The 26,452-nt window shown below is 42.4% G+C and overlaps 1 protein-coding gene across 1 annotated transcript in view; it reads left to right on the top strand.

The window, feature by feature from the left end:
* Nucleotides 1-13,924: 13,924 nt before the first annotated feature.
* Nucleotides 13,925-26,452, top strand: part of LOC306787317 (EF-hand domain-containing protein 1-like) — a gene marked incomplete at both ends in the record, with an annotated part of 36,338 nt that continues 23,810 nt past the window's right edge. The window contains 6 exons of the mRNA XM_079282435.1: nucleotides 13,925-13,930; nucleotides 19,599-19,820; nucleotides 19,932-20,219; nucleotides 20,347-20,496; nucleotides 20,776-20,965; nucleotides 21,291-21,481. Coding sequence (XP_079138561.1) covers nucleotides 13,925-13,930; nucleotides 19,599-19,820; nucleotides 19,932-20,219; nucleotides 20,347-20,496; nucleotides 20,776-20,965; nucleotides 21,291-21,481 — 1,047 coding nt within the window. The remainder of the gene's footprint in view (nucleotides 13,931-19,598; nucleotides 19,821-19,931; nucleotides 20,220-20,346; nucleotides 20,497-20,775; nucleotides 20,966-21,290; nucleotides 21,482-26,452) is intronic.

The raw sequence follows: 26,452 nt of genomic DNA, 5'->3' as shown, positions 1-26,452 counted from the left end.
ACTGACCGTTCAATTTTCAGGGTCCTAGCCCATTGCTTTCTATGGGAATGTGGGCCGAGTTCGGTGAGAAATCCATAATTCACTATGGGAAAAGTCTTTGGAATTTCCCCTTGAGTTTCATACCACATGGTCATCGGTCAAAGGTCGACTGACTGAGCAGGAGCAGAAGATGGTGACCCAGCTGATCAACCGTATCCACAGCATCTGCGACACTATCCGAGCCGACGAGGAGTTACAAGAGTGAGTCTCTCGCCCGCTGTGTCTCAGCGCTTGTGATGCAATACGGAAAATAGAACCGGGGTAGATGTGTAATACGCGCTCCGTAGTTTCTTAACATTGTGAAGTTTTAGCCTGCTTCACAAAGAGGAGGCCGGAAGCACGTGTGTCCAGCTGCTTCCTACAGTTCACACGCTGCAATAATAAATCTACCAAAACTGGTTTACAATTAAAAGGATTTTAATCCCACCGATGCAAGTATGATTACAGTTAAACAATGGAGTACATACTCCTATGAAATATTACAATATTACCCCACTTTGGAAAAAACTCGTCCCTGGTCCCATGAGACACAGCCGTCCCGTGGCACCACACGCTAAAGAGAACGAGAAAAATGCTTTTCTATTCCCGCCCTCATATCCGTTCGCAACTCCTCCCCTTCCGTTTATCCCAATTCCTATTGGCTAACTTCCAGGAGTGTATTCGCCTGTCTGGCTTTCTGTCCCTGCGTTTACTAACACATTCAATGTCGGTCAGTTATTGCTTAATCCCTTCTATGATAAACATTCCATATAATAGATAAGGCTTTGCAACTTTGGCATAAGCTTCATGTCTCAAATTCTACTGTTAGCTACTAATCCTAAAACACTTTATGCTTATCTTAATTATGCATTTCCAAAACACTTATGATGACTAATTATGAATTCTTAAATATGAATTATTAAACACTTTTATTATATCTACTAAACACACAGTTCTACGCTCAAATTTCTTACAACATCTACTTAAACTGCATCCTGTCTCTCTTTCAGAGCGATTGACGGAGTGGCTTGTTCCTCCAGCTCGAAGTGGGACCACTTTAAGCAAGTGGGGGCCAGAGTGATTGAGGAGGGGATCACCTGGGAGAGGATCGCTCTGTTCTTTTACGTTGCCGCCAAGCTAGCCGTCAAGGTGGGTTAGCTTCTTTTCTTCTCAGAGCTTGCCTGTCCATCAGAAGGTCTGGCAGTGCTGTGACCTGCCTCGATGAGGAGGGTTGTGTTCCAGCTGGAGAGGCGATCAGCGCTGATGCTCACTACCAGAATGATTCTTGTTCCTTGGAATGCATCTGTCTTTGCATGACCTACTGCAGCTGCTAGTGATTTATCAGGCGTCCATCGGATCGCTCAGCCAACTTTTGGCGCGTTTCACTTTGTATTTTCCATTCAAAGCTTTACTCATCACCTCAAAAGTGTATTGTTTTAATTTGAAATGTCTTCATTTGGGGGCTTTTCCAAACAAATATTGATAAAAAGTGATTGTTTGCGCTTCTGTGTGTATGTCACATATACATACATATATATATATATATATATATACATACATATATATATATATATATATATATATATATATATATATGAATATATATATGAATATATATATATGAATATATATATATATATATATGAATATATATATATATATATGAATATATATATATATATATATGAATATATATATATGAATATATATATCTATATATGAATATATATATCTATATATGAATATATATAGATATATATGAATATATATAGATATATATATATATATATATATGAATATATATATGAACATATATATCTCATATCAGACAACAGTCTGATGTTCACTGATCCAGCCATGTTATTGAATTTGGCAGCATCGTCTCTTTGTGTATGGACCTCTTTGTGTTTCTGCTGTCCATCAGATGGTGGAGGCTCGCCTCCCTCAGTTAGTGACGGACATCCTGAAGTGGACCGTGCAGTTTTTCACGAACAATCTGCTGGGCTGGATTGTGGATCATGGAGGATGGGTATGTTGGGTGACTGGTTCTGACCGGCCACGGGGCTGCAGAAGAGCCTCGGCCACAGGTGCTCCGGCGGACGGCCGGGTGGGCGGAAGGGCTCCGGACACGGGTGCTCCGGCGGACGGCCGGGCGGGCGGAAGGGCTCTGGAGAATAGGATGCTGGTGCAGCAGTGGCAGGTACTGGAGGTCTCTGCTGCCCCGCGACGGCAGCGGGCACGGGAGGTCTCTGCTGCCCCGCGACGGCAGCGGGAACGGGAGGTCGCTGCTGCTCAGAGACAGCAGCGGGCACTGCGGCGGCAGGAACTGGAGCTGGCTGCGGCGCTGAGGCGGCAGGAACTGGAGTGGGCTGCAGCGTAGAGGCGGCAGCGGCAGGAGCTGGCGACTGGAGCTGGCGCCAGAAAACATTAGCTTGCTGTGGCTTTTACACTTTTATTGTTCTTGTTAAGCTGTAAATCCAAGTTAAAATTGTCAATTGGGATATGTCAGTGCTTTTAAATCACCTCTTAAAACATTATTTTTGTAACGGGTGTGGTAAGGACCCAGGAGCAGTATGACAGACACCAGGTATAGTTTGAATCAAAGCTGTATTTTCCAACAGAGGACAGTCTTTAAGAATCAGTTGGAATGACATACCATTTAACGATGGGGCAAAGATGGAATGACTGTGAAAATTTCACGGTCCTAGCCCATTGTTTTATGGGGTAATTAGGCCAAATAACTTTAAAATGAAGAAAAATGCCATATATTACTACGGGAAAAGTGTACCGAATTTCCTATTGGTTTTCATACCACGTGGTTTGTGGCCAAGGGCCGACTGACTGTGAAAATTTCAGCATGCTAGCCCATTGCTTTCTAGGTATATTAACTGAACGTCTATTTAAGCCAAATAAATGCTAAATGCCATGAATCACTATGGGAAAACTGTACAGAATTTCCCGTTGATATTCAGACCATTTCATCTTGGGGCAGAGGTTGACTTAATGTGACAATTTCAGCCTCCTAGCCCATTGTTTTCTAGGTGTCTTTAGGCAGAATTGAGTCAAAAGGCCGTAATTTCTACGTGTACGGAGTTTACCATAGCAGAAAGTGTACCATCGCAGAAAGTGTATGGAATTTCCCCTTGATTTTCATACCACATGGTCTTTGGCCAAAGGTCGACTGACTGTTAAACTTTCAGGGTCCTAGCCCATTGCTCTCTATGGGAATTCTGGCCGAGTTCGGTGAGAAATCCATAATTCACTATGGGAAAAGTGTTTGGAATTTCCCCTTGATTTTCATACCACATGTGTTGTGAAAAAAAATGTTGTTGTAGCTGTCTTTCACACTTAGAGCAGGTTTAAGAATGAAACAGAAGCTCTCAGAGGCGTATAGTTAAATCAAAGCAATAGATTTATTTATCAACAGAGGAGTTATTCAGCCCAGCTATCAAAAACAAGCTTGGGTGCTAATGGATGAACTTCGCAGAGATTCACCATGAGACACGCTTAAACACATCAGCGTGAAACTTAATATAGGGGTTCCACCCCTTGTTACACATTGGCCAAAGTCAAAGATGCAGGCGTGGCACGTTTGTACGTTATGGCGCCTGGATGGAGGCCGTGAATGTCCATTCACCTTGGCCCCTCCCAATAGGCGTTGGTTTCCATCAGTGTGAGTGAGGAGTTCCATGCGAGAGGTCCTAAGAAGGAGTGTGTGAAGAAGCCGGGCTCAGCTGGGGCGTTGGCCCTCGCTTGAATCTCACTGTCTATTGTGTCTTCCTTATCTTCTCTAAAGATGGCTGCCTGTTCCTTGTGACGCAGTTAAATAAGTAACCTTTCACCTGCTTCTCTCTGGCCTTGCTGTATGCTGTGAGCACTGTATAAGTGGTTAATAGAGCTGCATAAGCTAATGGTTATTAAAACTTACAAATATGCTAGTGATTAATTAAACTGTATATAAGTCAATTGCTACTTAAAGCTGTATATAAGCTAGCTGTTAATTAAACTGTATATAAGCTAGTTGCTACTTAAAGCTGCATATAAACTAGCTGCTGATTAAGCTGTATATAAGCTAATTTTCTCAACAAATCCCTCTCTTGACGTCTGAAGGACGTCACTTTCTTTACCTTTCTGCCCTGTTCACACGCTGGTGTCTGCCTCTGCCTCTCCTGACCCTACCAGGCTGTTCTGCTCTTCCCATACTGGGTAAGCTCCATAAGGAGGGGGTGGTAATGGTTCCTTGGAGAGGGCAGTGGTGATAGGACGGCCAACCAAAGAACGAATACAGGGTATTATACAACATCCACATGAGACCAGTATTGCAATGAACACTCCCGCTGACACTGCTATTGACAAGATCAGGTGCTTCCATTTTCCAAACATGTTTTCCATCCAATCTCCAAATGGATTATTCACACCTGATGCTTCCTGCATTTCTTTTTGACAGTGCCTTCAGACTATTCAGTGCTTTTGTGACTGAACCGTCCGGCGCAGTATTGTTGGGGATGTTAGTGCAACACAGATCTCCAAACATTGAGCAAAAGCTCCAAAGCCATTTTGTTTTGCATAGAAATCAAAGAAGTTGGGGCCAGCTGCTCAGCCAGACCCTCTATTGCATCCCTAGTATGATTAGCCAAACGAAGAACATTGTAATGCACATAATTGATACGATCAACATTTTTATTCACAGTTATCCATGGAATAATACTTGCGACACTCTCAAAACCTACTGCAATTTGATATACCAATTTGTATTGATTAGGCACTCCTCTGGTTCACTCTGATTGTATCTATGTAGGTTGGACCTTTGTCCAGACTGAACTATCCTACTGCAGTTGCTCTTTTAGCTAAGATATGTCTGCGTCTGCGTTGGGTCAGGTTTTGTACTTTAAATATGGATGCCAGAGTAGTGCAATTTGGTGGAGTAGCCATTTTAGTCATATTTGTCATGCATGCGTATCCTGTTGGGTCAGATTCAGGATATAGTGGTGCTGGTTCGGTGAACCTAGCTGGTCTAGCTGCAGCACAAGCTATACAGCCACCCATTTTGTTTTGATAGCATTATCAACAATTCAATTTAACCAAACATTGTCGTTTCCATGTCCTGTAGCTAATTGGATCACCTGTTGGTGGTTGCTGAAAAGTCAAATTACAAATTACAAAACAAATTATGCATTTTGCGTCAGATTACCTCGGACCTCTGCTAGAGGTCTGGACGGCTCAGATGCTGGGGCACAGTGTGACAGGTGGTGCCAAGGTGCTCCTGCTTTACCTATGACTTGGACCGAGTGTGAAGTAACCTCCTTCACTTCGTACGGCCCTGTCCACCTGGGGTCAGTCCACTTTTCTTATGAACTTTGACCCTGACCCAGTCACCCTCTCGGATGAGATTTTTACCTTTTCCTGGTCAGCTGCACTGGTTCGCTGGACCTGTTTGGAGAGAGCCTCCGTGAGAATGATTAATGCAGTCACATATGCCTTCATTTCAACTTGCTGCACATCTAAGTATATGTACATCTATGTATCTATGTATATCTATGTATATGACTACCGTCTCTTGGAGGACCAGGCATTTGCCTCCTTGTCATTAACTCATGTGGTGAAGGATGCGTCTTATTTCCTTTTGCGCTCCTCACTGCCATTAGAGCTAATGGTAAAATTTCAACCCATGTCAGCTTTGATGCTACACATGTCTTCGCTATTTTTCGATTTTAGCGTCTGATTTGCCCTCTCTACCAGTCCTTGTGACTGTGAATGATACACTGATCCAGATCTACTACCTGCAAATGCTTATTACTGAAATGTGAACCATTATCGGAGTATCAGCTCTGTCTGCAGCCACTTCATTACTGTCTGTGCGTCTTCTTTTTTTTAGTTGGGATTGTCTCCACCCACTTTGAGAATCTGTCCACCATTACCAAGATGAGTAAAGTCCATGCTGATGTCTTGGAAGCAGGCTGATGGTACAGGATAAGAGCCCATAGGTGTTTTGTACGGTTTCTTCACATTGTGATCTCCACAGGTGGTGCATTCGTCGCAGAAGAGGCACAGTGCTTGCATCCTTTGTAATGTTCCTTTCTTTCCTTCGTGCGTGCCTCTGATATCAGTGAGACACACAATTCTGCTGGTGCTACCACTCTGCCATCATGGGATCTACAAAGTCCACTTTCTCCTGTTGTTGCTCCTCTTCTTTACCATTCGGACCATTCGTATGGTCCAGCCTTCTTCTGTATCTCAATCAGTGTTTCTTCAGTGATTTCTGGTTCTTGTATGGCTGTTTTCAGAACCATCTGTTTTGGTCTGTATCCTCTTCTTCTTTAGCAGCTTCATCTGCCATGTCGTTTCCTGCAGCTATTCTGGTCCTTGTTGTAGTGATGACGCCATATTGATTCCTCCTGTTTCATAGACAATATGAACGTGAATTTTTCTTAGGAGGATTCTTTGATGCAGCTCCTTCTCTTTTCGATTTTCTTGCAGCTCCAAATGTGAATTTCTTTGCTTAGGAGGATTCTTTGATGCAGCTCCTTCTCTTTTCGATTTTCTTGCAGCTCCAAACGTGAATTTCTCTTAGGAGGATTCTTTGATGAGTCTCTTTCTCCCCCTTTTTTCTGATACAAAACTGCATTAACATCCCTCTTTTTTGTTCAGAAACATCTAGGTGTAAAGGGAATGAATAGTCAATTGTTGAAGTGCCGATGCATGTGACAGAGTCTACGTGAGAATGGTGAACACATCTTCTGTTTCTTGTGTTCAAAGTAAAGGGGCTGAGGTGTTTCATGATGGAGGATGCTTTGTCTGTGGGCTGTGGGCTGCGGGTTGTTAAGGGAATATGTGGATCTGGACTGGATATGACGCAGGTATTGTGGCTAATAGTTGCAGCAGTGTCTCTGTTGTTGCCAGGTATGTGAAAGATATTGCTGTTCAGCGTGATTCTGGCTTCTTGGATGCTGATTGCCTGTCCCTCTCTGATAAGTTCCTCTTCTTCCATGTGGTGAGCCTTGTTGTTGTTGACCACGCGTGCGGCAGTTACGTGAATAGTGACCAGGTTTTCCACAGTTGTAGCAGTAGAAATTTCGTCCGTGCTGTTTCTTTTTCTTTTTAGCAGGTTTTGGAGCCACGGCAAGCTTTGCCAGCTGTATTGACACTTTTAGTGCTTCAAGCTCCATATCTGTTCTTTCCACAGCAGCTCTGTATTCATCATAAGTGTGTTCTTCGCTCATTTGTTGCAGCTTCTCTTCAGTGAGAGGACAGTTCAGCAGTTCTCCATCCCAAATGTCTTTATCTTTCCATCTCTTTATCATTCTTTTGTACGCTTGTTGTTCCACCGGCCAATGTTTGATTCTTCCATTCATCCTGCTCTGATCCTGGACATCATTCTCCAAGTTGCACAGACAAGAGGTGTATTTCGCAGCCATGATGTCCCCCTCTGCAATAATCAATAAAAAGTCTGAAATCAGTATTCCCAAATGTCCACATGATGGAGCCAAAGCTCCTATCCACTGTTCCTGTTGCAGTTCTTGGAGTGGCCACAGAAAAGCCAAAACTCATGTCAAATGTTTTTTCTTTTATTTTTTTTCTTCCCAGGTTGTGAAGTGCCAGCAGAGGGAGCCAAACCTCCTCTTATGCCTTCAATTGACATGTTTGCTCTCTGAATTCACACTGGCCCTCGTTCACAACCGTGCTTTCTCTGGAATGTGTGTGTGTGAAAAGTTGATCTATTTTATTATTAACACATATGGTGAAGATGACGAAAACAGTATAGTCATAGATTTATTTCGAAGTCTCTGTGTGGATAGATAAGCAGAACACTCTGTTCCTGCGTTAAGATGGCAGTTTTCTGCCCTAATCTGATGGGTTTAAGCAAGCGTTACTTTCAGGGTTACTGTTATCTGTTCCTGTCGTACGAAAGGATGACGGAGTGCTCCTCTCGGCGTTTTAAACCTTCATACAGTGACCTCACAACTCCGCAATATAGCTTTACAAGTATAACGCATATTATTTAACAGTGTATGAATATATGTTATTTACAAATCTCCCTATATACCCCTGCTAGGTGTGAAATGCTATGTTTTAATTACACATGCAATGGATGTAACTAAATGTTTTATAAGGCCTCTAGTGTGCACCAAGCCCCCACCTTTTTAAATGTCTTCTCTCTGTCCTTGCAGTGGACACAATCTAAGGCCGCACTGTTCTTTCTTATCAGGAAAGCTTTTTCCTCCCTTATTTTCTCAGCGTCTGTTTGACTGAATGAATAGAAGCTTTGTTTCAGCTTTAAACCTTGGACATTCCTAATTTTTAGCGTCTGTCTGGCTGAATATAGTGGCTGCTGTGTTTCCGCATTAGACTTTGCTAACAGTCCCTGGGGAACCCAATTTTCCAATAAATTTAACTACGCCAGTAAAACTGACACTTATATTAACCCTCAGCTGTCTCTCAGCATATTCTAGTGATTTATGTGTGTGTGTGAATGCAACACCCGTGTATAATGTGTGTTTTTCCTGCTCTAGACACCAAACTTTGAAACAACGCACGAACATGTTGCCACACATCTCAAAACCTCAGCATATGATGTGATAAGCACACGGACATCTGAAACTACTTGACTGTAGCTTTCAGCTCTCTCTCTCTCATATGTACGCTTCAAACATTCGCTTTCATTCAAACAAAATTGCAACACACTGCCATTTTTAAATGCGCACAGATCACAAATACGGTAAAGGAATATCAAACAAATAAACAAAGGTTAAAACGTACAGCTCAGCAAATAGTCACCCGCATTCATACTAAATAATCAAAGTCACACGCTGCCGTCTCTTTAAGCATAAATCAGTCACAAGCTCTTTTTACACACTCATCACATTCCATCAGCAAGTTTCTTTTTTCTCAAACTAAACAAACAGACACCTCTTGGCCCGCACAAATGACAAACTGCTTCTCAGCAATCAAAAACAGTCAGATGATAAACACAAATTAAAATCAAATCTGAAATGCGCACAATTCACAAATACGGTCTAGAAGGAAATTAATATCTTTACAAATGCAGTGAAACAATGACCACAAATTAGAACATACACTGCTGTCTTTGAAGTGCGCACAAATTACAAATACAGTATACAGTCAAACAAATAAACACAAGTTAAAACGTATATTTCAGCAGCAGCTGTCAGCTCTTCTCATGTCTCTCCCTTTTTACATGTACGCTCCAAACATACACTCTCATTCAAACAAAATTGAATCCATACACAGCCGTGGTTCCACAAGTAATCCTTGTGCGAACACGGTCTCTAAGGAAATGGATATCATACTCAAACACTCAATCGACCATACACAGCCGTGATTCTACATATAATATGCGTTGTGCAAACACGGTCCCTAAGGAAATGGCGATATCTTGTGCTACAATTGAGTCGATGTCTTCACAGAGGACATTTATGCTGCATGCAAACCCATACACAGCCACTTCTGCAATATGCACGTTCGTGGTCCCTAAGGAAATGGCGTTTTTGCAGTCTCCAGACACACTACGTTCACATTCAGCGTATTTCAACAGCACAGTCAAATAATAACCAATTTCACACATATCAAAGAGCTCTGCTCTTTAATACATCACACGGCCGCTGCTTATTGTCAAAAACAATGTTACAGCCGGGATCCGATCCCAGACCTACCGCGTCGAAGACCGTTATTTTAACCACTACTCCATCAGGGTAGCACGTCTACAATACAATTTAACTGCTTTTTATCCTAGGTCATCTCTGGACCTGTACACGTTCTGGCCATTTTCATTAATCTCGTCCGTCATTAACAACACACCGATATAATCAACTTCTGTGCTCTCGTCCAGAAACTCCGTCGAGGAAACTCTAAACAGAGTAACATTATTTTTCACTGGATCGCTACTCACGAGTTAATGTCCGAAGACTCGATGCTCTTAATACGGGAATTCCGCAGTCACTTTTTCTCAATACAGTTTATCAATGACATCAATAACATATACATATATCCCCGTCATGTTATGCAATTTCTTCGTAGTCCAAGACGTCTTATAATTACGTTAAAGATTACGCTTTATTTGTGGCAGGAATTTGAGCGCTTCAAGCGAGGCGCGTGACCGCGAAAGAAGAGGCGCGCGACCGCGTCTCACACTACTTCACTCTACGCTGCCACAAAAAAACATCATTTTTCGCCTTTTATCTAACGTCTTCTGCTGGACTCATTCACGCATATGTACAAACACGCATATGTACAAAAAAAACCCCCAAATGCTGGGCTGAACAACCCTGCTGCTCTGTTTTTAATCTTTACAATACTTTTAATGACTATGTCATACTTACAGTTCGGACAGTCGGATAAAATTTGGAGTATGTCTATAATACAATATGCAGAATTCAGTCAAATAGGCTTCTGCTCACCTTGTTAGTTGTGTCGACACTATCAGACTGTTCCCGAACTGCAGGCACGACCTGGTGGCAAATACCAGGGCTCCCAGCCTCCAGGGAGACTCGCAGTTTGTTTTCTGAAACACAGATAGAGAGGTCTGTTAACATTCCAACCCGAAGCTCCGTATCATATCTATCACGTCAGGGTCACCAAATTGTTGTGAAAAAAAATGTTGTTGTAGCTGTCTTTCACACTTAGAGCAGGTTTAAGAATGAAACAGAAGCTCTCAGAGGCGTATAGTTAAATCAAAGCAATAGATTTATTTATCAACAGAGGAGTTATTCAGCCCAGCTATCAAAAACAAGCTTGGGTGCTAATGGATGAACTTCGCAGAGATTCACCATGAGACACGCTTAAACACATCAGCGTGAAACTTAATATAGGGGTTCCACCCCTTGTTACACATTGGCCAAAGTCAAAGATGCAGGCGTGGCACGTTTGTACGTTATGGCGCCTGGATGGAGGCCGTGAATGTCCATTCACCTTGGCCCCTCCCAATAGGCGTTGGTTTCCATCAGTGTGAGTGAGGAGTTCCATGCGAGAGGTCCTAAGAAGGAGTGTGTGAAGAAGCCGGGCTCAGCTGGGGCGTTGGCCCTCGCTTGAATCTCACTGTCTATTGTGTCTTCCTTATCTTCTCTAAAGATGGCTGCCTGTTCCTTGTGACGCAGTTAAATAAGTAACCTTTCACCTGCTTCTCTCTGGCCTTGCTGTATGCTGTGAGCACTGTATAAGTGGTTAATAGAGCTGCATAAGCTAATGGTTATTAAAACTTACAAATATGCTAGTGATTAATTAAACTGTATATAAGTCAATTGCTACTTAAAGCTGTATATAAGCTAGCTGTTAATTAAACTGTATATAAGCTAGTTGCTACTTAAAGCTGCATATAAACTAGCTGCTGATTAAGCTGTATATAAGCTAATTTTCTCAACAAATGGTCATTGGCCAAAGGTCGACTGACCGTTCAATTTTCAGGGTCCTAGCCCATTGCTTTCTATGGGAATGTGGGCCGAGTTCGGTGAGAAATCCATAATTCACTATGGGAAAAGTCTTTGGAATTTCCCCTTGAGTTTCATACCACATGGTCATCGGTCAAAGGTCGACTGACTGAGCAGGAGCAGAAGATGGTGACCCAGCTGATCAACCGTATCCACAGCATCTGCGACACTATCCGAGCCGACGAGGAGTTACAAGAGTGAGTCTCTCGCCCGCTGTGTCTCAGCGCTTGTGATGCAATACGGAAAATAGAACTGGGGTAGATGTGTAATACGCGCTCCGTAGTTTCTTAACATTGTGAAGTTTTAGCCTGCTTCACAAAGAGGAGGCCGGAAGCACGTGTGTCCAGCTGCTTCCTACAGTTCACACGCTGCAATAATAAATCTACCAAAACTGGTTTACAATTAAAAGGATTTTAATCCCACCGATGCAAGTATGATTACAGTTAAACAATGGAGTACATACTCCTATGAAATATTACAATATTACCCCACTTTGGAAAAAACTCGTCCCTGGTCCCATGAGACACAGCCGTCCCGTGGCACCACACGCTAAAGAGAACGAGAAAAATGCTTTTCTATTCCCGCCCTCATATCCGTTCGCAACTCCTCCCCTTCCGTTTATCCCAATTCCTATTGGCTAACTTCCAGGAGTGTATTCGCCTGTCTGGCTTTCTGTCCCTGCGTTTACTAACACATTCAATGTCGGTCAGTTATTGCTTAATCCCTTCTATGATAAACATTCCATATAATAGATAAGGCTTTGCAACTTTGGCATAAGCTTCATGTCTCAAATTCTACTGTTAGCTACTAATCCTAAAACACTTTATGCTTATCTTAATTATGCATTTCCAAAACACTTATGATGACTAATTATGAATTCTTAAATATGAATTATTAAACACTTTTATTATATCTACTAAACACACAGTTCTACGCTCAAATTTCTTACAACATCTACTTAAACTGCATCCTGTCTCTCTTTCAGAGCGATTGACGGAGTGGCTTGTTCCTCCAGCTCGAAGTGGGACCACTTTAAGCAAGTGGCGGCCAGAGTGATTGAGGAGGGGATCACCTGGGAGAGGATCGCTCTGTTCTTTTACGTTGCCGCCAAGCTAGCCGTCAAGGTGGGTTAGCTTCTTTTCTTCTCAGAGCTTGCCTGTCCATCAGAAGGTCTGGCAGTGCTGTGACCTGCCTCGATGAGGAGGGTTGTGTTCCAGCTGGAGAGGCGATCAGCGCTGATGCTCACTACCAGAATGATTCTTGTTCCTTGGAATGCATCTGTCTTTGCATGACCTACTGCAGCTGCTAGTGATTTATCAGGCGTCCATCGGATCGCTCAGCCAACTTTTGGCGCGTTTCACTTTGTATTTTCCATTCAAAGCTTTACTCATCACCTCAAAAGTGTATTGTTTTAATTTGAAATGTCTTCATTTGGGGGCTTTTCCAAACAAATATTGATAAAAAGTGATTGTTTGCGCTTCTGTGTGTATGTCACATATACATACATATATATATATATATATATATACATATATATATATATATATATATATATATATATGAATATATATATGAATATATATATATGAATATATATATATATATATATATATGAATATATATATATATATATGAATATATATATATATATATATATGAATATATATATATGAATATATATATCTATATATGAATATATATATCTATATATGAATATATATAGATATATATGAATATATATAGATATATATATATATGAATATATATATGAACATATATATCTCATATCAGACAACAGTCTGATGTTCACTGATCCAGCCATGTTATTGAATTTGGCAGCATCGTCTCTTTGTGTATGGACCTCTTTGTGTTTCTGCTGTCCATCAGATGGTGGAGGCTCGCCTCCCTCAGTTAGTGACGGACATCCTGAAGTGGACCGTGCAGTTTTTCACGAACAATCTGCTGGGCTGGATTGTGGATCATGGAGGATGGGTATGTTGGGTGACTGGTTCTGACCGGCCACGGGGCTGCAGAAGAGCCTCGGCCACAGGTGCTCCGGCGGACGGCCGGGTGGGCGGAAGGGCTCCGGACACGGGTGCTCCGGCGGACGGCCGGGCGGGCGGAAGGGCTCTGGAGAATAGGATGCTGGTGCAGCAGTGGCAGGTACTGGAGGTCTCTGCTGCCCCGCGACGGCAGCGGGCACGGGAGGTCTCTGCTGCCCCGCGACGGCAGCGGGAACGGGAGGTCGCTGCTGCTCAGAGACAGCAGCGGGCACTGCGGCGGCAGGAACTGGAGCTGGCTGCGGCGCTGAGGCGGCAGGAACTGGAGTGGGCTGCAGCGTAGAGGCGGCAGCGGCAGGAGCTGGCGACTGGAGCTGGCGCCAGAAAACATTAGCTTGCTGTGGCTTTTACACTTTTATTGTTCTTGTTAAGCTGTAAATCCAAGTTAAAATTGTCAATTGGGATATGTCAGTGCTTTTAAATCACCTCTTAAAACATTATTTTTGTAACGGGTGTGGTAAGGACCCAGGAGCAGTATGACAGACACCAGGTATAGTTTGAATCAAAGCTGTATTTTCCAACAGAGGACAGTCTTTAAGAATCAGTTGGAATTACATACCATTTAACGATGGGGCAAAGATGGAATGACTGTGAAAATTTCACGGTCCTAGCCCATTGTTTTATGGGGTAATTAGGCCAAATAACTTTAAAATGAAGAAAAATGCCATATATTACTACGGGAAAAGTGTACCGAATTTCCTATTGGTTTTCATACCACGTGGTTTGTGGCCAAGGGCCGACTGACTGTGAAAATTTCAGCATGCTAGCCCATTGCTTTCTAGGTATATTAACTGAACGTCTATTTAAGCCAAATAAATGCTAAATGCCATGAATCACTATGGGAAAACTGTACAGAATTTCCCGTTGATATTCAGACCATTTCATCTTGGGGCAGAGGTTGACTTAATGTGACAATTTCAGCCTCCTAGCCCATTGTTTTCTAGGTGTCTTTAGGCAGAATTGAGTCAAAAGGCCGTAATTTCTACGTGTACGGAGTTTACCATAGCAGAAAGTGTACCATCGCAGAAAGTGTATGGAATTTCCCCTTGATTTTCATACCACATGGTCTTTGGCCAAAGGTCGACTGACTGTTAAACTTTCAGGGTCCTAGCCCATTGCTTTCTATGGGAATTCTGGCCGAGTTCGGTGAGAAATCCATAATTCACTATGGGAAAAGTGTTTGGAATTTCCCCTTGATTTTCATACCACATGGTCATTGGCCAAAGGTCGACTGACCGTTCAATTTTCAGGGTCCTAGCCCATTGCTTTCTATGGGAATGTGGGCCGAGTTCGGTGAGAAATCCATAATTCACTATGGGAAAAGTCTTTGGAATTTCCCCTTGAGTTTCATACCACATGGTCATCGGTCAAAGGTCGACTGACTGAGCAGGAGCAGAAGATGGTGACCCAGCTGATCAACCGTATCCACAGCATCTGCGACACTATCCGAGCCGACGAGGAGTTACAAGAGTGAGTCTCTCGCCCGCTGTGTCTCAGCGCTTGTGATGCAATACGGAAAATAGAACCGGGGTAGATGTGTAATACGCGCTCCGTAGTTTCTTAACATTGTGAAGTTTTAGCCTGCTTCACAAAGAGGAGGCCGGAAGCACGTGTGTCCAGCTGCTTCCTACAGTTCACACGCTGCAATAATAAATCTACCAAAACTGGTTTACAATTAAAAGGATTTTAATCCCACCGATGCAAGTATGATTACAGTTAAACAATGGAGTACATACTCCTATGAAATATTACAATATTACCCCACTTTGGAAAAAACTCGTCCCTGGTCCCATGAGACACAGCCGTCCCGTGGCACCACACGCTAAAGAGAACGAGAAAAATGCTTTTCTATTCCCGCCCTCATATCCGTTCGCAACTCCTCCCCTTCCGTTTATCCCAATTCCTATTGGCTAACTTCCAGGAGTGTATTCGCCTGTCTGGCTTTCTGTCCCTGCGTTTACTAACACATTCAATGTCGGTCAGTTATTGCTTAATCCCTTCTATGATAAACATTCCATATAATAGATAAGGCTTTGCAACTTTGGCATAAGCTTCATGTCTCAAATTCTACTGTTAGCTACTAATCCTAAAACACTTTATGCTTATCTTAATTATGCATTTCCAAAACACTTATGATGACTAATTATGAATTCTTAAATATGAATTATTAAACACTTTTATTATATCTACTAAACACACAGTTCTACGCTCAAATTTCTTACAACATCTACTTAAACTGCATCCTGTCTCTCTTTCAGAGCGATTGACGGAGTGGCTTGTTCCTCCAGCTCGAAGTGGGACCACTTTAAGCAAGTGGCGGCCAGAGTGATTGAGGAGGGGATCACCTGGGAGAGGATCGCTCTGTTCTTTTACGTTGCCGCCAAGCTAGCCGTCAAGGTGGGTTAGCTTCTTTTCTTCTCAGAGCTTGCCTGTCCATCAGAAGGTCTGGCAGTGCTGTGACCTGCCTCGATGAGGAGGGTTGTGTTCCAGCTGGAGAGGCGATCAGCGCTGATGCTCACTACCAGAATGATTCTTGTTCCTTGGAATGCATCTGTCTTTGCATGACCTACTGCAGCTGCTAGTGATTTATCAGGCGTCCATCGGATCGCTCAGCCAACTTTTGGCGCGTTTCACTTTGTATTTTCCATTCAAAGCTTTACTCATCACCTCAAAAGTGTATTGTTTTAATTTGAAATGTCTTCATTTGGGGGCTTTTCCAAACAAATATTGATAAAAAGTGATTGTTTGCGCTTCTGTGTGTATGTCACATATACATACATATATATATATATATATATATATATATATACATACATATATATATATATATATATATATATATATATATGAATATATATATGAATATATATATATGAATATATATATATATATATGAATATATATATATATATGAATATATATATATATATGAATATATATATATGAATATATATATCTATATATGAATATATATATCTATATATGAATATATATAGATATATATATATATATGAATATATATATGAACATATATATCTCATATCAGACAACAGTCTGATGTTCACTGATCCAGCCATGTTATTTAATTTGGCAGCATCGTCTCTTTGTGTATGGACCTCTTTGTGTTTCTGCTGTCCATCAGATGGTGGAGGCTCGCCTCCCTCAGTTAGTGACGGACATCCTGAAGTGGACCGTGGAGTTTTTCACGAACAATCTGCTGGGCTGGATTGTGGATCATGGAGGATGGGTATGTTGGGCCTTCATTTCTTCCATGTGCTTACTCTCAGAGCACTTTCCTCTCTACCATGTTGGTTCTGTGGTTCTGCGGAACGCAGCGACTCTGCGACCTTTGTTCAGTTAGCCTCTCTGTATGAGATGATACAGCTGTATAGATGAAGCTCTCTGCGTTTCCTTCTTGGTGGGACTGCAACAAGGCGGGGCCAGCCCTATAAATGCCAACGTCTGGCCCTGATGTACGGAGTATAGTTTTGGAGTTTCCCCGTTGGCCGTTGCTCTTTTAAAATAAATAGGGGGGGACCCTCCTCCATAGAGTGCTGCAGGGATGACGTCATTTTGTAGAGCAAAGTTAGCTTAGCAGTGGTTCTCTTGACCAAAGACAGCCTACATGATTTTCCCATCCACGTTTAGTCTCATTTACCCACATGTTAGCAACCGGCTTAAGACACCTAAAAGCCTCAAAATTCACGAGAAGGGTATCTGCTGATGTATTTTATATTGTAGAACAAAGCGTAAACTATCATAAGCTTGTGTTAACCACAGACCTTATTTCAGGCATCCTACCAAAAACACATCAAAACAACCATTGACTTTGAGACGACTGAACAGGAAGTGCAAAAATGCTGAATCATTTCTGTGTTTTAGTCCCACCCGTTTGCTCAGTGCTCCAATCAATTTCCCCATTTCCTGTTGTACTTCGATATGCTACGTCTGCTCAAAGGTAGCATTACTATGGAACTGAAGTTTTATTATACGCGCTCACTGTGTATGTAGACACATCTTAAGTTGGCTAATGTTAGCGAAATGCTAGCTAACTAGCTAATGTAGGGCTAAAGCTAAGTTGATCTGTTAATGTGAGATTCAGACATGTTAGCTTCCTCTGATCTCTGTGGTAACGTGAGAGAGATTATTAAGATGAATTATCGTTAGCCAGAAAAGCTCACGCTAACGTTCCTTTGCTAATATTATCTCTACCTGCCGTGCCAACGTAACTTTAGTATTTGTCATTTACTTGGATATACACAAAGTCTGACACCCCAGCAGAAGTTACCTGTGTGTGTGTGTGTGTGTGTGTGTGTCCCTCCATAACATACTGTAGTCCTAACTGTTGTCTTATTGATGCTACATTCTGATACACAGAAATTGAATGCACCCGGCTAAACGACATTGACTAGCATCACCAGGCACAATTGAAAATGTAAATTAGTTCCACGTGTAGCTAGTACGTAGGGCTGGGCGATAAATCGATTTAATCGATTAATTCGAATGTGTGCTTTAAGGCGATGTGTTTTATTGAAAATCGAGAAAATCGCCCCCACCCCTCCCCCCGTTGGGTTCCCGTAGTAGAGTGTGCGCGCATTGTTTACAAACGAAAACAATGGCGGCTAGCAGTGAAGCTCTCGTTCTTAAGAGAGGCAAGAATGTGTCTTCGGTGGTCTGGAAATGGTTCGGGTTCGTGTCATCTGACACAGAACAAACAGCACCACGATGTAAGGTCTGTCTAAAAGCTATTGCTACAAAATCAAGCAGCACAACAAATTTAATGCAGCACGGAGAAGTTTAATGCAGGGAGAAGTGTTGTTGCCCTGAGGAGGGAGCAGGACCGCGGGAGCACAAGCGCCGCCGCCGCCGCCGCCGCCACCTCACAACAACAACCCAGCATTTTGGAGACATTCACCAACTGTACTCCGCATGAGAAGAAGAGTGCCCGGTGGAAAGCCATCACGGATGCAGTCGCGATGTATATCGCAAAAGATATGGTGCCCATATACACCGTGGAAAAGCCGGGGTTTATTCACCTTCTCAAAGCTTTGGACCCCAGGTACGTGCTACCAAGCCGTAAACATTTTTCTGACGTTGCCTTGCCTCGGCTGTACACGCCAAAGGATCTCTGCGGAGCTGGAGGGGATGTCATTCTACTCCGCAACAACTGACCTGTGGTCCAGCAGGTTGACCCAGACACCGATCCACTTGACTGGTGGAAGCGTCACCAACGTAACTTTCCAAGGCTAAGTACTTTAGCAAAGAAATACCTCTCTGTGCCAGCTACAAGTGCCCCCTCTGAGAGTCTTTTCAGTGTGTGGGGGGGCATTGTTACATGCCACCGTGCATGCCTGAAGCCAGAGGTAGTAGACAGGCTTGTCTTCCTGGCAAAAAATATTTAGAAAAAACATGCACTACTGTTTAATACTGTTGGTTATGTTGTGAATGCACTTGATTTTGTTTACATGCACTTATTTACTGTGCAAAATATGTTATGTTGATGTTAGAACAGATGTTGCACTTTTGAAAATGTGAATGTTAAAGGGTCACATACATTTTATTTCATGCTGTGTTTGTATCAGTGTATTCAGTTAGAAAAGCTTACTGTAAAAAGTTACATTTGCACAGTTGTTTACAATGGAAGGCTACTATTTAATGCCATTTAATGTTATGTTTAATTAAATTGTATATTTAAATGATTCAGGGAAACAAAAGAGTGACCAAATACTTTTTGTATACTACAGGCACCTTTCTACAATGTTCAGGTTTTGTTTGCACTTTATTTTTATCAACCTACGAGGGAAAATCATCACAAAATGAAATAAAAAATTGTTTTCAACAGCTTCTGTCATCTGCAAATTTTTTTGGGAAAAAAATCGATTTAAATCGTGAATCGGATTTTTTGTAAAAGAATCGGAGTTTTTTTTTTAGGCCATATCGCCCAGCCCTAGTATATATATATGTATACGTATTTATTCATGGCCTTTCACAGTATTTACATAGCACCTGCTTTTTAATAAAAAGAGACAAAGAAAACTCACTTTTTACAACATGGGACCTTTAATGTCTTTCTGTGCAGAAGTCAACCTTCCATCGTCCCCAGACACTGAAGTACAACAAAGGCTATGCTCTGGCCCCTCGCCCCACTGTGGGTATTGGACAGGACCCTCTTTTATCTGAACAGTTGCTTCAGCAGGAGATCAGTAATTTGTCTATTGAGACGCCAGACATTACTTATGGCTCCTCTGACCAGAGCACAGTCAAAGTCTTCATCCCAGCTCACGTGGCCCTTGACAAAAAGGTACAATAATATTATCTATTCATTCATTTTATTTGGATTGTTGTTGCTGTCCAATAAACCATCCAATTAATTGCTTGTTTGTTTGTTTTGTACCACCCTCTTGTCTTGTAGGTGCTGCGCTACAATGCATACTTTCAGGAAAATATCCATTATTCCCCTGAAGAGGAGTGCTGGGTGCGTCCCGTGGTCATTAACTACTACCTCGAGGATGACTGCATGTCCATCTTTGAGCCCATAGTGGAGAATTCTGGATTATCTCAGGGAAAACGGCTCAAACGCCAGCGGCTGCCCAAGAATGAACGTGGAGAGCATTACCAATGGAAAGACCTCAATATTGGCATGGACTTGGAGGTGTACGGGGTCAAGTACCACATCACACAGTGTGACACTTTTACAAAGGTACAACATTCACTTATAGGAAAGCTCTTGAAGTGTGTCATGCATATTCGTTATCTTCTATGCATGTCTTACAAAACAATATGTTCATGTATGTATATATATGCTGTGTCTCATTCATCACATGTAGGACTTCATGGAAAGTGAGGGCATTGTTTTAAACGAGCCTGAGCCAATCCCTGTGGATCCCTACAGCAAACGTGGCAAAAACCCTCAGCCTGCCTTCACAAAAGCCTCTGGATTTGACAACTTGCACAAGTTTCTGACCATGGATTGTATGGTAAAGGAAATTTGTGAAGTTTGCGTTTCTTCTAGTTAGGATCGGGCCAATATATACAGTAATAGTGAAGCCAATTTTAAGTTAATTTAACCTTACAGTATAAATCATCTACAAAAGCAAAGTAAAACTCAGGATAAGTTTTGTACTAAACCACTGACATTTTTCAAATATAAGTGATGTTTTGAAGTGATCTTGCATCGTTAACCGGGTGTTTGTACCGTGACATTTTGCATTTGACTTTCTAATTCTAATCCAGGCTTTTAACCTCTTCTTGGTCAGGTGCTGCGTTTCTTTGCTCTGTGGGAGGATACGGATAATCTGTTCGGGGAGACCAGGCCTGTTACCATCCAGTATTACCTTGTGGATGACACGGTGGAGATCAATGAGGTCTACGTACGCAACTGTGGACGATTACCCTTCCCTGTCCTGATGCGCAGACTGAAGTTGCCCAAGACAAGGAAACCGCCTGGTAAAATGCAACGTTGTGATTCTGTCACGTTCAGCTTTGTATATAATTGGATCTGACGCGGTGCTTTGGTTCAGGAGCCTCTTTGTATCCAGTCACGTCATCAGAGCGAATGACCCTAGAAAGTGTCTCTCATCTTAAAACCAGCATCACATGAACACAATTTACATCAAACTGCTCTTAATTGACTTTTGGTTATATATATTGTTGTCAAATATTGTTTGCAGTGCAGAAAAAAAAACCACAATTGTATTTTTTTTTAAAGAGACAACGTAAAAAGATTTCTAAGCGAATTAACAGCAATGACGATACTCGTATTTCCATCCAGAGCTCTTTCCCAGCTGTGTGCTGGAGGTTTCAGCAGCGGAGGTAGACGAGTACTACTCCCCCAAAGACTTCCAGGTGGGAGAAAGGATAGAGCTGCTGAGCCGTCGCTTCCTGCTGTATGACTGCGACGGCTTCACTAAAGAGTATTACCAAAAGAATCACCCTGACCTGGAGATGAAACCCTTAGAGCAGGCATGTCAAACTCAGTTTGGCTCGGGGGCCGGATCCAGACTTTCTGTTCTCAGGTGGGCCGGATCAGTAAAAGAATGTCAACTCCAAATATTTAGCTTTGTTTTTCAGTACTATGCTTTATCATTCAGCCTACATTTGTAGCCCACCCTACATATTATAATCACGGATGACAAGGGATCTTTTCTAAGCACAACACATGTATTCACAAACAATGGAGAAAAAAATGATTTTCATGTTTGGCTGTGAATGTGTTAACAACTGGTTTATTTGACAGTTGAGTGAATGCAGTTTTACACCTGAACCAACTCACCACACTAAACAAACTCAAGTGGGAGCTATGAAAAAAATATTTTTGCCTTATGTCATACTGCTTTGAAATAAATAAAATACAAAATAAAAGTTATAGCAGTGCATGGGCAATAAGATTACATCAGATCAAACTAGTAGGCTCTGAAGATGAGAATATACTGCACATTAGATTATGCAACAGGGATATAATTACATCCAGTGTAATGGTAGGGAAAACACAGAAACAAGTCTTTTGAGAGCTTTTTGCTCTGCTGCCTGCACTTCCCAACAACAACAGCAGCAGCAGCAGCAGAGAGTTAGTTCAGGACCTTGGAGTCTGCACCAGCCACCTGAGAGCTGTTTATCATGACACTTCAAAGCAGACTTTTAAGTGGCACAAGATATTGATAAAACGTATCCAATCCCACAGACCCAAATTTATCCTTCATAGCAGAATCGCACTGCAAGTCAATAAGCTCGAGTTGAATGTCAGCTGGCATATCAGAAGGCTTCACTGTAAATGGCGAGCGAAAAAAGCCAAGTTTGTTCTCAAGTTCACTGAATGCCTGAAACCTCTGCTCAAACTCTCGCAGCAAATCTGTTATATTGTCTTTATATTTATCCAAATCATTATCGGGACGGTCCGGTGCCTTCGGACGCACAGCTGTGAGACAAGAGAAATGCGCGGTGTCGCCGTTGGATAGCTGCGTCTCCCACAGTGACAGTTTCATCTTGAACGCACTTATGCTGTCGTAATATTGAGTGACAACCCTGTTACGGCCCTGCAATGTAGTGTTAAGTGTGTTGTGTAATATCAACCATAAACGCAAGATCCTGCACCCATTCCTTGCATTTAAGTTCCTTTACTGGGCGTCCCTTCTTCTCCATAAATTGTCCTATTTCCCCTCGCAGCTCAAAGAAGCGCTTGAGTACTGCACCTCTGCTTAACCACCGCACCTCAGTGTGGTATGGGAGGCCAGCATGAATGTCATTATCACTGAGAAATGTGTCAAACTGATGGTGATTTAGACCACGCGCTCTGATGAAATTGACAGTTTTCACAACCACACTCATAACATGGTCCATTTTCAGTGTTTTGCAACATAACGCCTCCTGATGCAAAATGCAGTGAAATGCCCAAAACTCTTGTCCTCCATTTGACTGTACTTTGTCACGGAATTTTGTGGCAACACCTGCCTTTCTCCCGACCATTGATGGCGCACCGTCGGTAGCCAGGCTCACGGCACGGGACCAGTCCGCTCCCACCTTGTCCAGCGCTCCAACGAGAGCGCTGAAAATGTCATCTGCTGTTGTGGTGTCATTCATGGGCACCAATTCAAGCAGCTCCTCGGTGATGGTCAAAGTTTCATCAACACCTCTAATGAATATGGCCAGTTGAGCAATATCTGTGACATCGGTGCTCTCATCTATTGCAATTGAAAATGCGATAAATGACTTGATTTTCTCTTTCAGTTGGCTGCTCAAGTCACTTGAGAGAGCTGTCACCCGATCTGCGACAGTGTTCCTCGTTAGACTGATATTGGCAAAGGCAGGTCGCTTTTCAGGGCACACGACTTCTGCAGCCTTCAGCATGCATGTTTTTACAAACTCCCCATCAGAAAACGGCTTGGATGCCTGCACCAGCTCGTTGGCAATAATGTAGCTGGCTCTTACAGCCCCATCAGAGATATCGCGGCTGCGCGTAAAAGTAGACTGCTGTTTCTTCAGACCAGCGACCAATTTGTTTATCTCGTCTTTCCTTATTTGTCCTTTCAAGTGGTCATACTTTTCTTTATGAAGAGTCTCATAGTGGCGCTTAATATTAAACTCTTTGAACACTGCAATAGGCTGATTACATACCAGGCACACCGGTGTTGCATTCACTTCTGTGAATAAGTAATTCTCAGTCCATTTTTCCTGGAAAACTCTGCACTCCGTGTCCACTTTTCTTTTTTTTGACAGTGCCATTTTGGGAAGGGTGTGTTGACAAGTGTGTTAGTGGTGAATGGTGAAGCAAGATTGCCGGTTAGTTTTTACCTGGACACATCAGGGGGCGGTGCCGCATGCTGGACGTGAGCTCCTTTACATTTGCTGCCCTCTAGTGGCCGGGGGGAGCATTTGATTTGTATTTATTATTTAAAAAAATCACAACTTTTGATAGAAATGAGCTAGAGACTCGCTTTGTTTTTTGACATTCTCAGAAATTTATGCCGGGCCGGATTAAATCATCCAACGGGCCGGGTCCGGCCCGCGGGCCGTATGTTTGACATGCCTGCCTTAGAGGTACCAAAAAAAACTGACCTGCTTCAGGAGAAGAAGACGGTAAGAACCGGAAATGTATTTTTCATCTGAAACTCTATCATCTCTATTGCCTGAGGATAGGTGACTTTTTGTCGCGATAGATGATGATGTTTTGTCCTTCATTACCCTCATCTGTCCATGTTTACATGTTTATTCATTGTACATTTATTGTACATATTGACCAGCTAAATATTGAACTTATTTTTGAATATGTGTGTGTTTTACTGTTGTGTACTGATGTGTCTGTAGCTGCTGTGACGTTTTATTATCTATTCTGTCCACCTCTATATCTCACACTGTCTACAGCCCAGCGCTGTGTTGAACAGTAGGCTGGCTCCCATAAGAATTGGCCTTCGAGTGTAGTATTCTTGAACGGGTGTTGAAAATATTTGATATGCTACAATTTGTATTTCTATTATGAATCCATCTACAGGAGGCTCCTCCCTATAATGCTTTTGGTTCACAAGAAGAATGTGCTAAAGACTTCAGGCGCCAGAAGCCGGGTATGCGGAAAGCAAATAACCAGCCGACCAAAGAGGTAAAACATCAGACCAGCCATTTAAAATAACACACCCCTCTAGAATCTTCACTTTAAAAACAAAATGTGACGCACACAACAATTGATGTCCATTCTCTATCAGTTGATTATGTAGCAGAGCCATCTTCATGATGTCATGGAAGGTTGGATTGCCTCAAGAGTTCACTCCACAAGACCAAGTGAAAGCCTTTGCAGAATGTTTAACATAATAAACAAAACGATTGCCTGATATCAGACAGAATTGTCATTTTGTCACACTCTTGCTCTTTCCATTCTCAGTCTGACATTGCCTCCACACTCACACGCTTACATTCGACAGGCGATGTGTTGCCATGTCCTCAGACTTTGTTCTGGTGTTTTAAGAGTGAAGCGAAGTAAATAGTTCCTAAAATATTCAATTCATGCCATTAAAAAAAAAAAAATGCCCATCAATCGCTAGTATTTGCTTATTCCGACTCAGAACTTCAAGAGAAGCCTACCAGAGGGGAGAGTTGGTAGAACCAGTGGGGAGAACTGGTTCGACCTTGAGGCCAAAGTGAATTATAACGTTACCATGATGTGTTCACGTGTGATCTCGTAAAATGTAGTTTCCATTGACAATCCAGTTGTTTGAAGGAGATTTTTTACATTAATATTAAATAGATATTAAAAGGGGAATCATGACCTGTTTACAAAACCTCTGAACAGCTTATAATACATCATTCAAACTACTAATGACAAGGTTTGTTTTAATCAATAAAAAACACAATCTTTTATTTCATTGTATATATATATACATACGTATATATATATATATGTGTATGTATGTATGTATGTATGTATGTATGTATGTATGTATATATATATATATATATATGTATATATTAGGGCTGGGCGATAAATCGATTTAATCGATTAATTCGAATGTGTGCTTTAAGGCGATGTGTTTTATTGAAAATCGAGAAAATCGCCCCCACCCCTCCCCCCGTTGGGTTCCCGTAGTAGAGTGCTTCACAGCTAGCAGTGAAGCTCTCGTTCTTAAGAGAGGCAAGAATGTGTCTTCGGTGGTCTGGAAATGGTTCGGGTTCGTGTCATCTGACACAGAACAAACAGCACCACGATGTAAGGTCTGTCTAAAAGCTATTGCTACAAAATCAAGCAGCACAACAAATTTAATGCAGCACGGAGAAGTTTAATGCAGGGAGAAGTGTTGTTGCCCTGAGGAAGGAGCAGGACCGCGGGAGCACAAGCGCCGCCGCCACCGCCGCCGCCGCCGCCGCCACCTCACAACAACAACCCAGCATTTTGGAGACATTCACCAACTGTACTCCGCATGAGAAGAACAGTGCCCGGTGGAAAGCCATCACGGATGCAGTCACGATGTATATCGCAAAAGATATGGTGCCCATATACACCGTGGAAAAGCCGGGGTTTATTCACCTTCTCAAAGCTTTGGACCCCAGGTACGTGCTACCAAGCCGTAAACATTTTTCTGACGTTGCCTTGCCTCGGCTGTACAATAGTACACGCCAAAGGATCTCTGCGGAGCTGGAGGGGATGTCATTCTACTCCGCAACAACTGACCTGTGGTCCAGCAGGTTGACCCAGACACCGATCCACTTGACTGGTGGAAGCGTCACCAACGTAACTTTCCAAGGCTAAGTACTTTAGCAAAGAAATACCTCTCTGTGCCAGCTACAAGTGCCCCCTCTGAGAGTCTTTTCAGTGTGTGGGGGGGCATTGTTACATGCCACCGTGCATGCCTGAAGCCAGAGGTAGTAGACAGGCTTGTCTTCCTGGCAAAAAATATTTAGAAAAAACATGCACTACTGTTTAATACTGTTGGTTATGTTGTGAATGTACTT

The sequence above is a fragment of the Melanostigma gelatinosum genome (assembly GCF_949748355.1).
Source record: "Melanostigma gelatinosum genome assembly, chromosome: 13".
Classification (NCBI taxonomy): domain Eukaryota; kingdom Metazoa; phylum Chordata; class Actinopteri; order Perciformes; family Zoarcidae; genus Melanostigma; species Melanostigma gelatinosum.
Note: the sequence above shows the minus strand (reverse complement) of the source record. Positions and strands in the feature narration are given on the sequence as shown.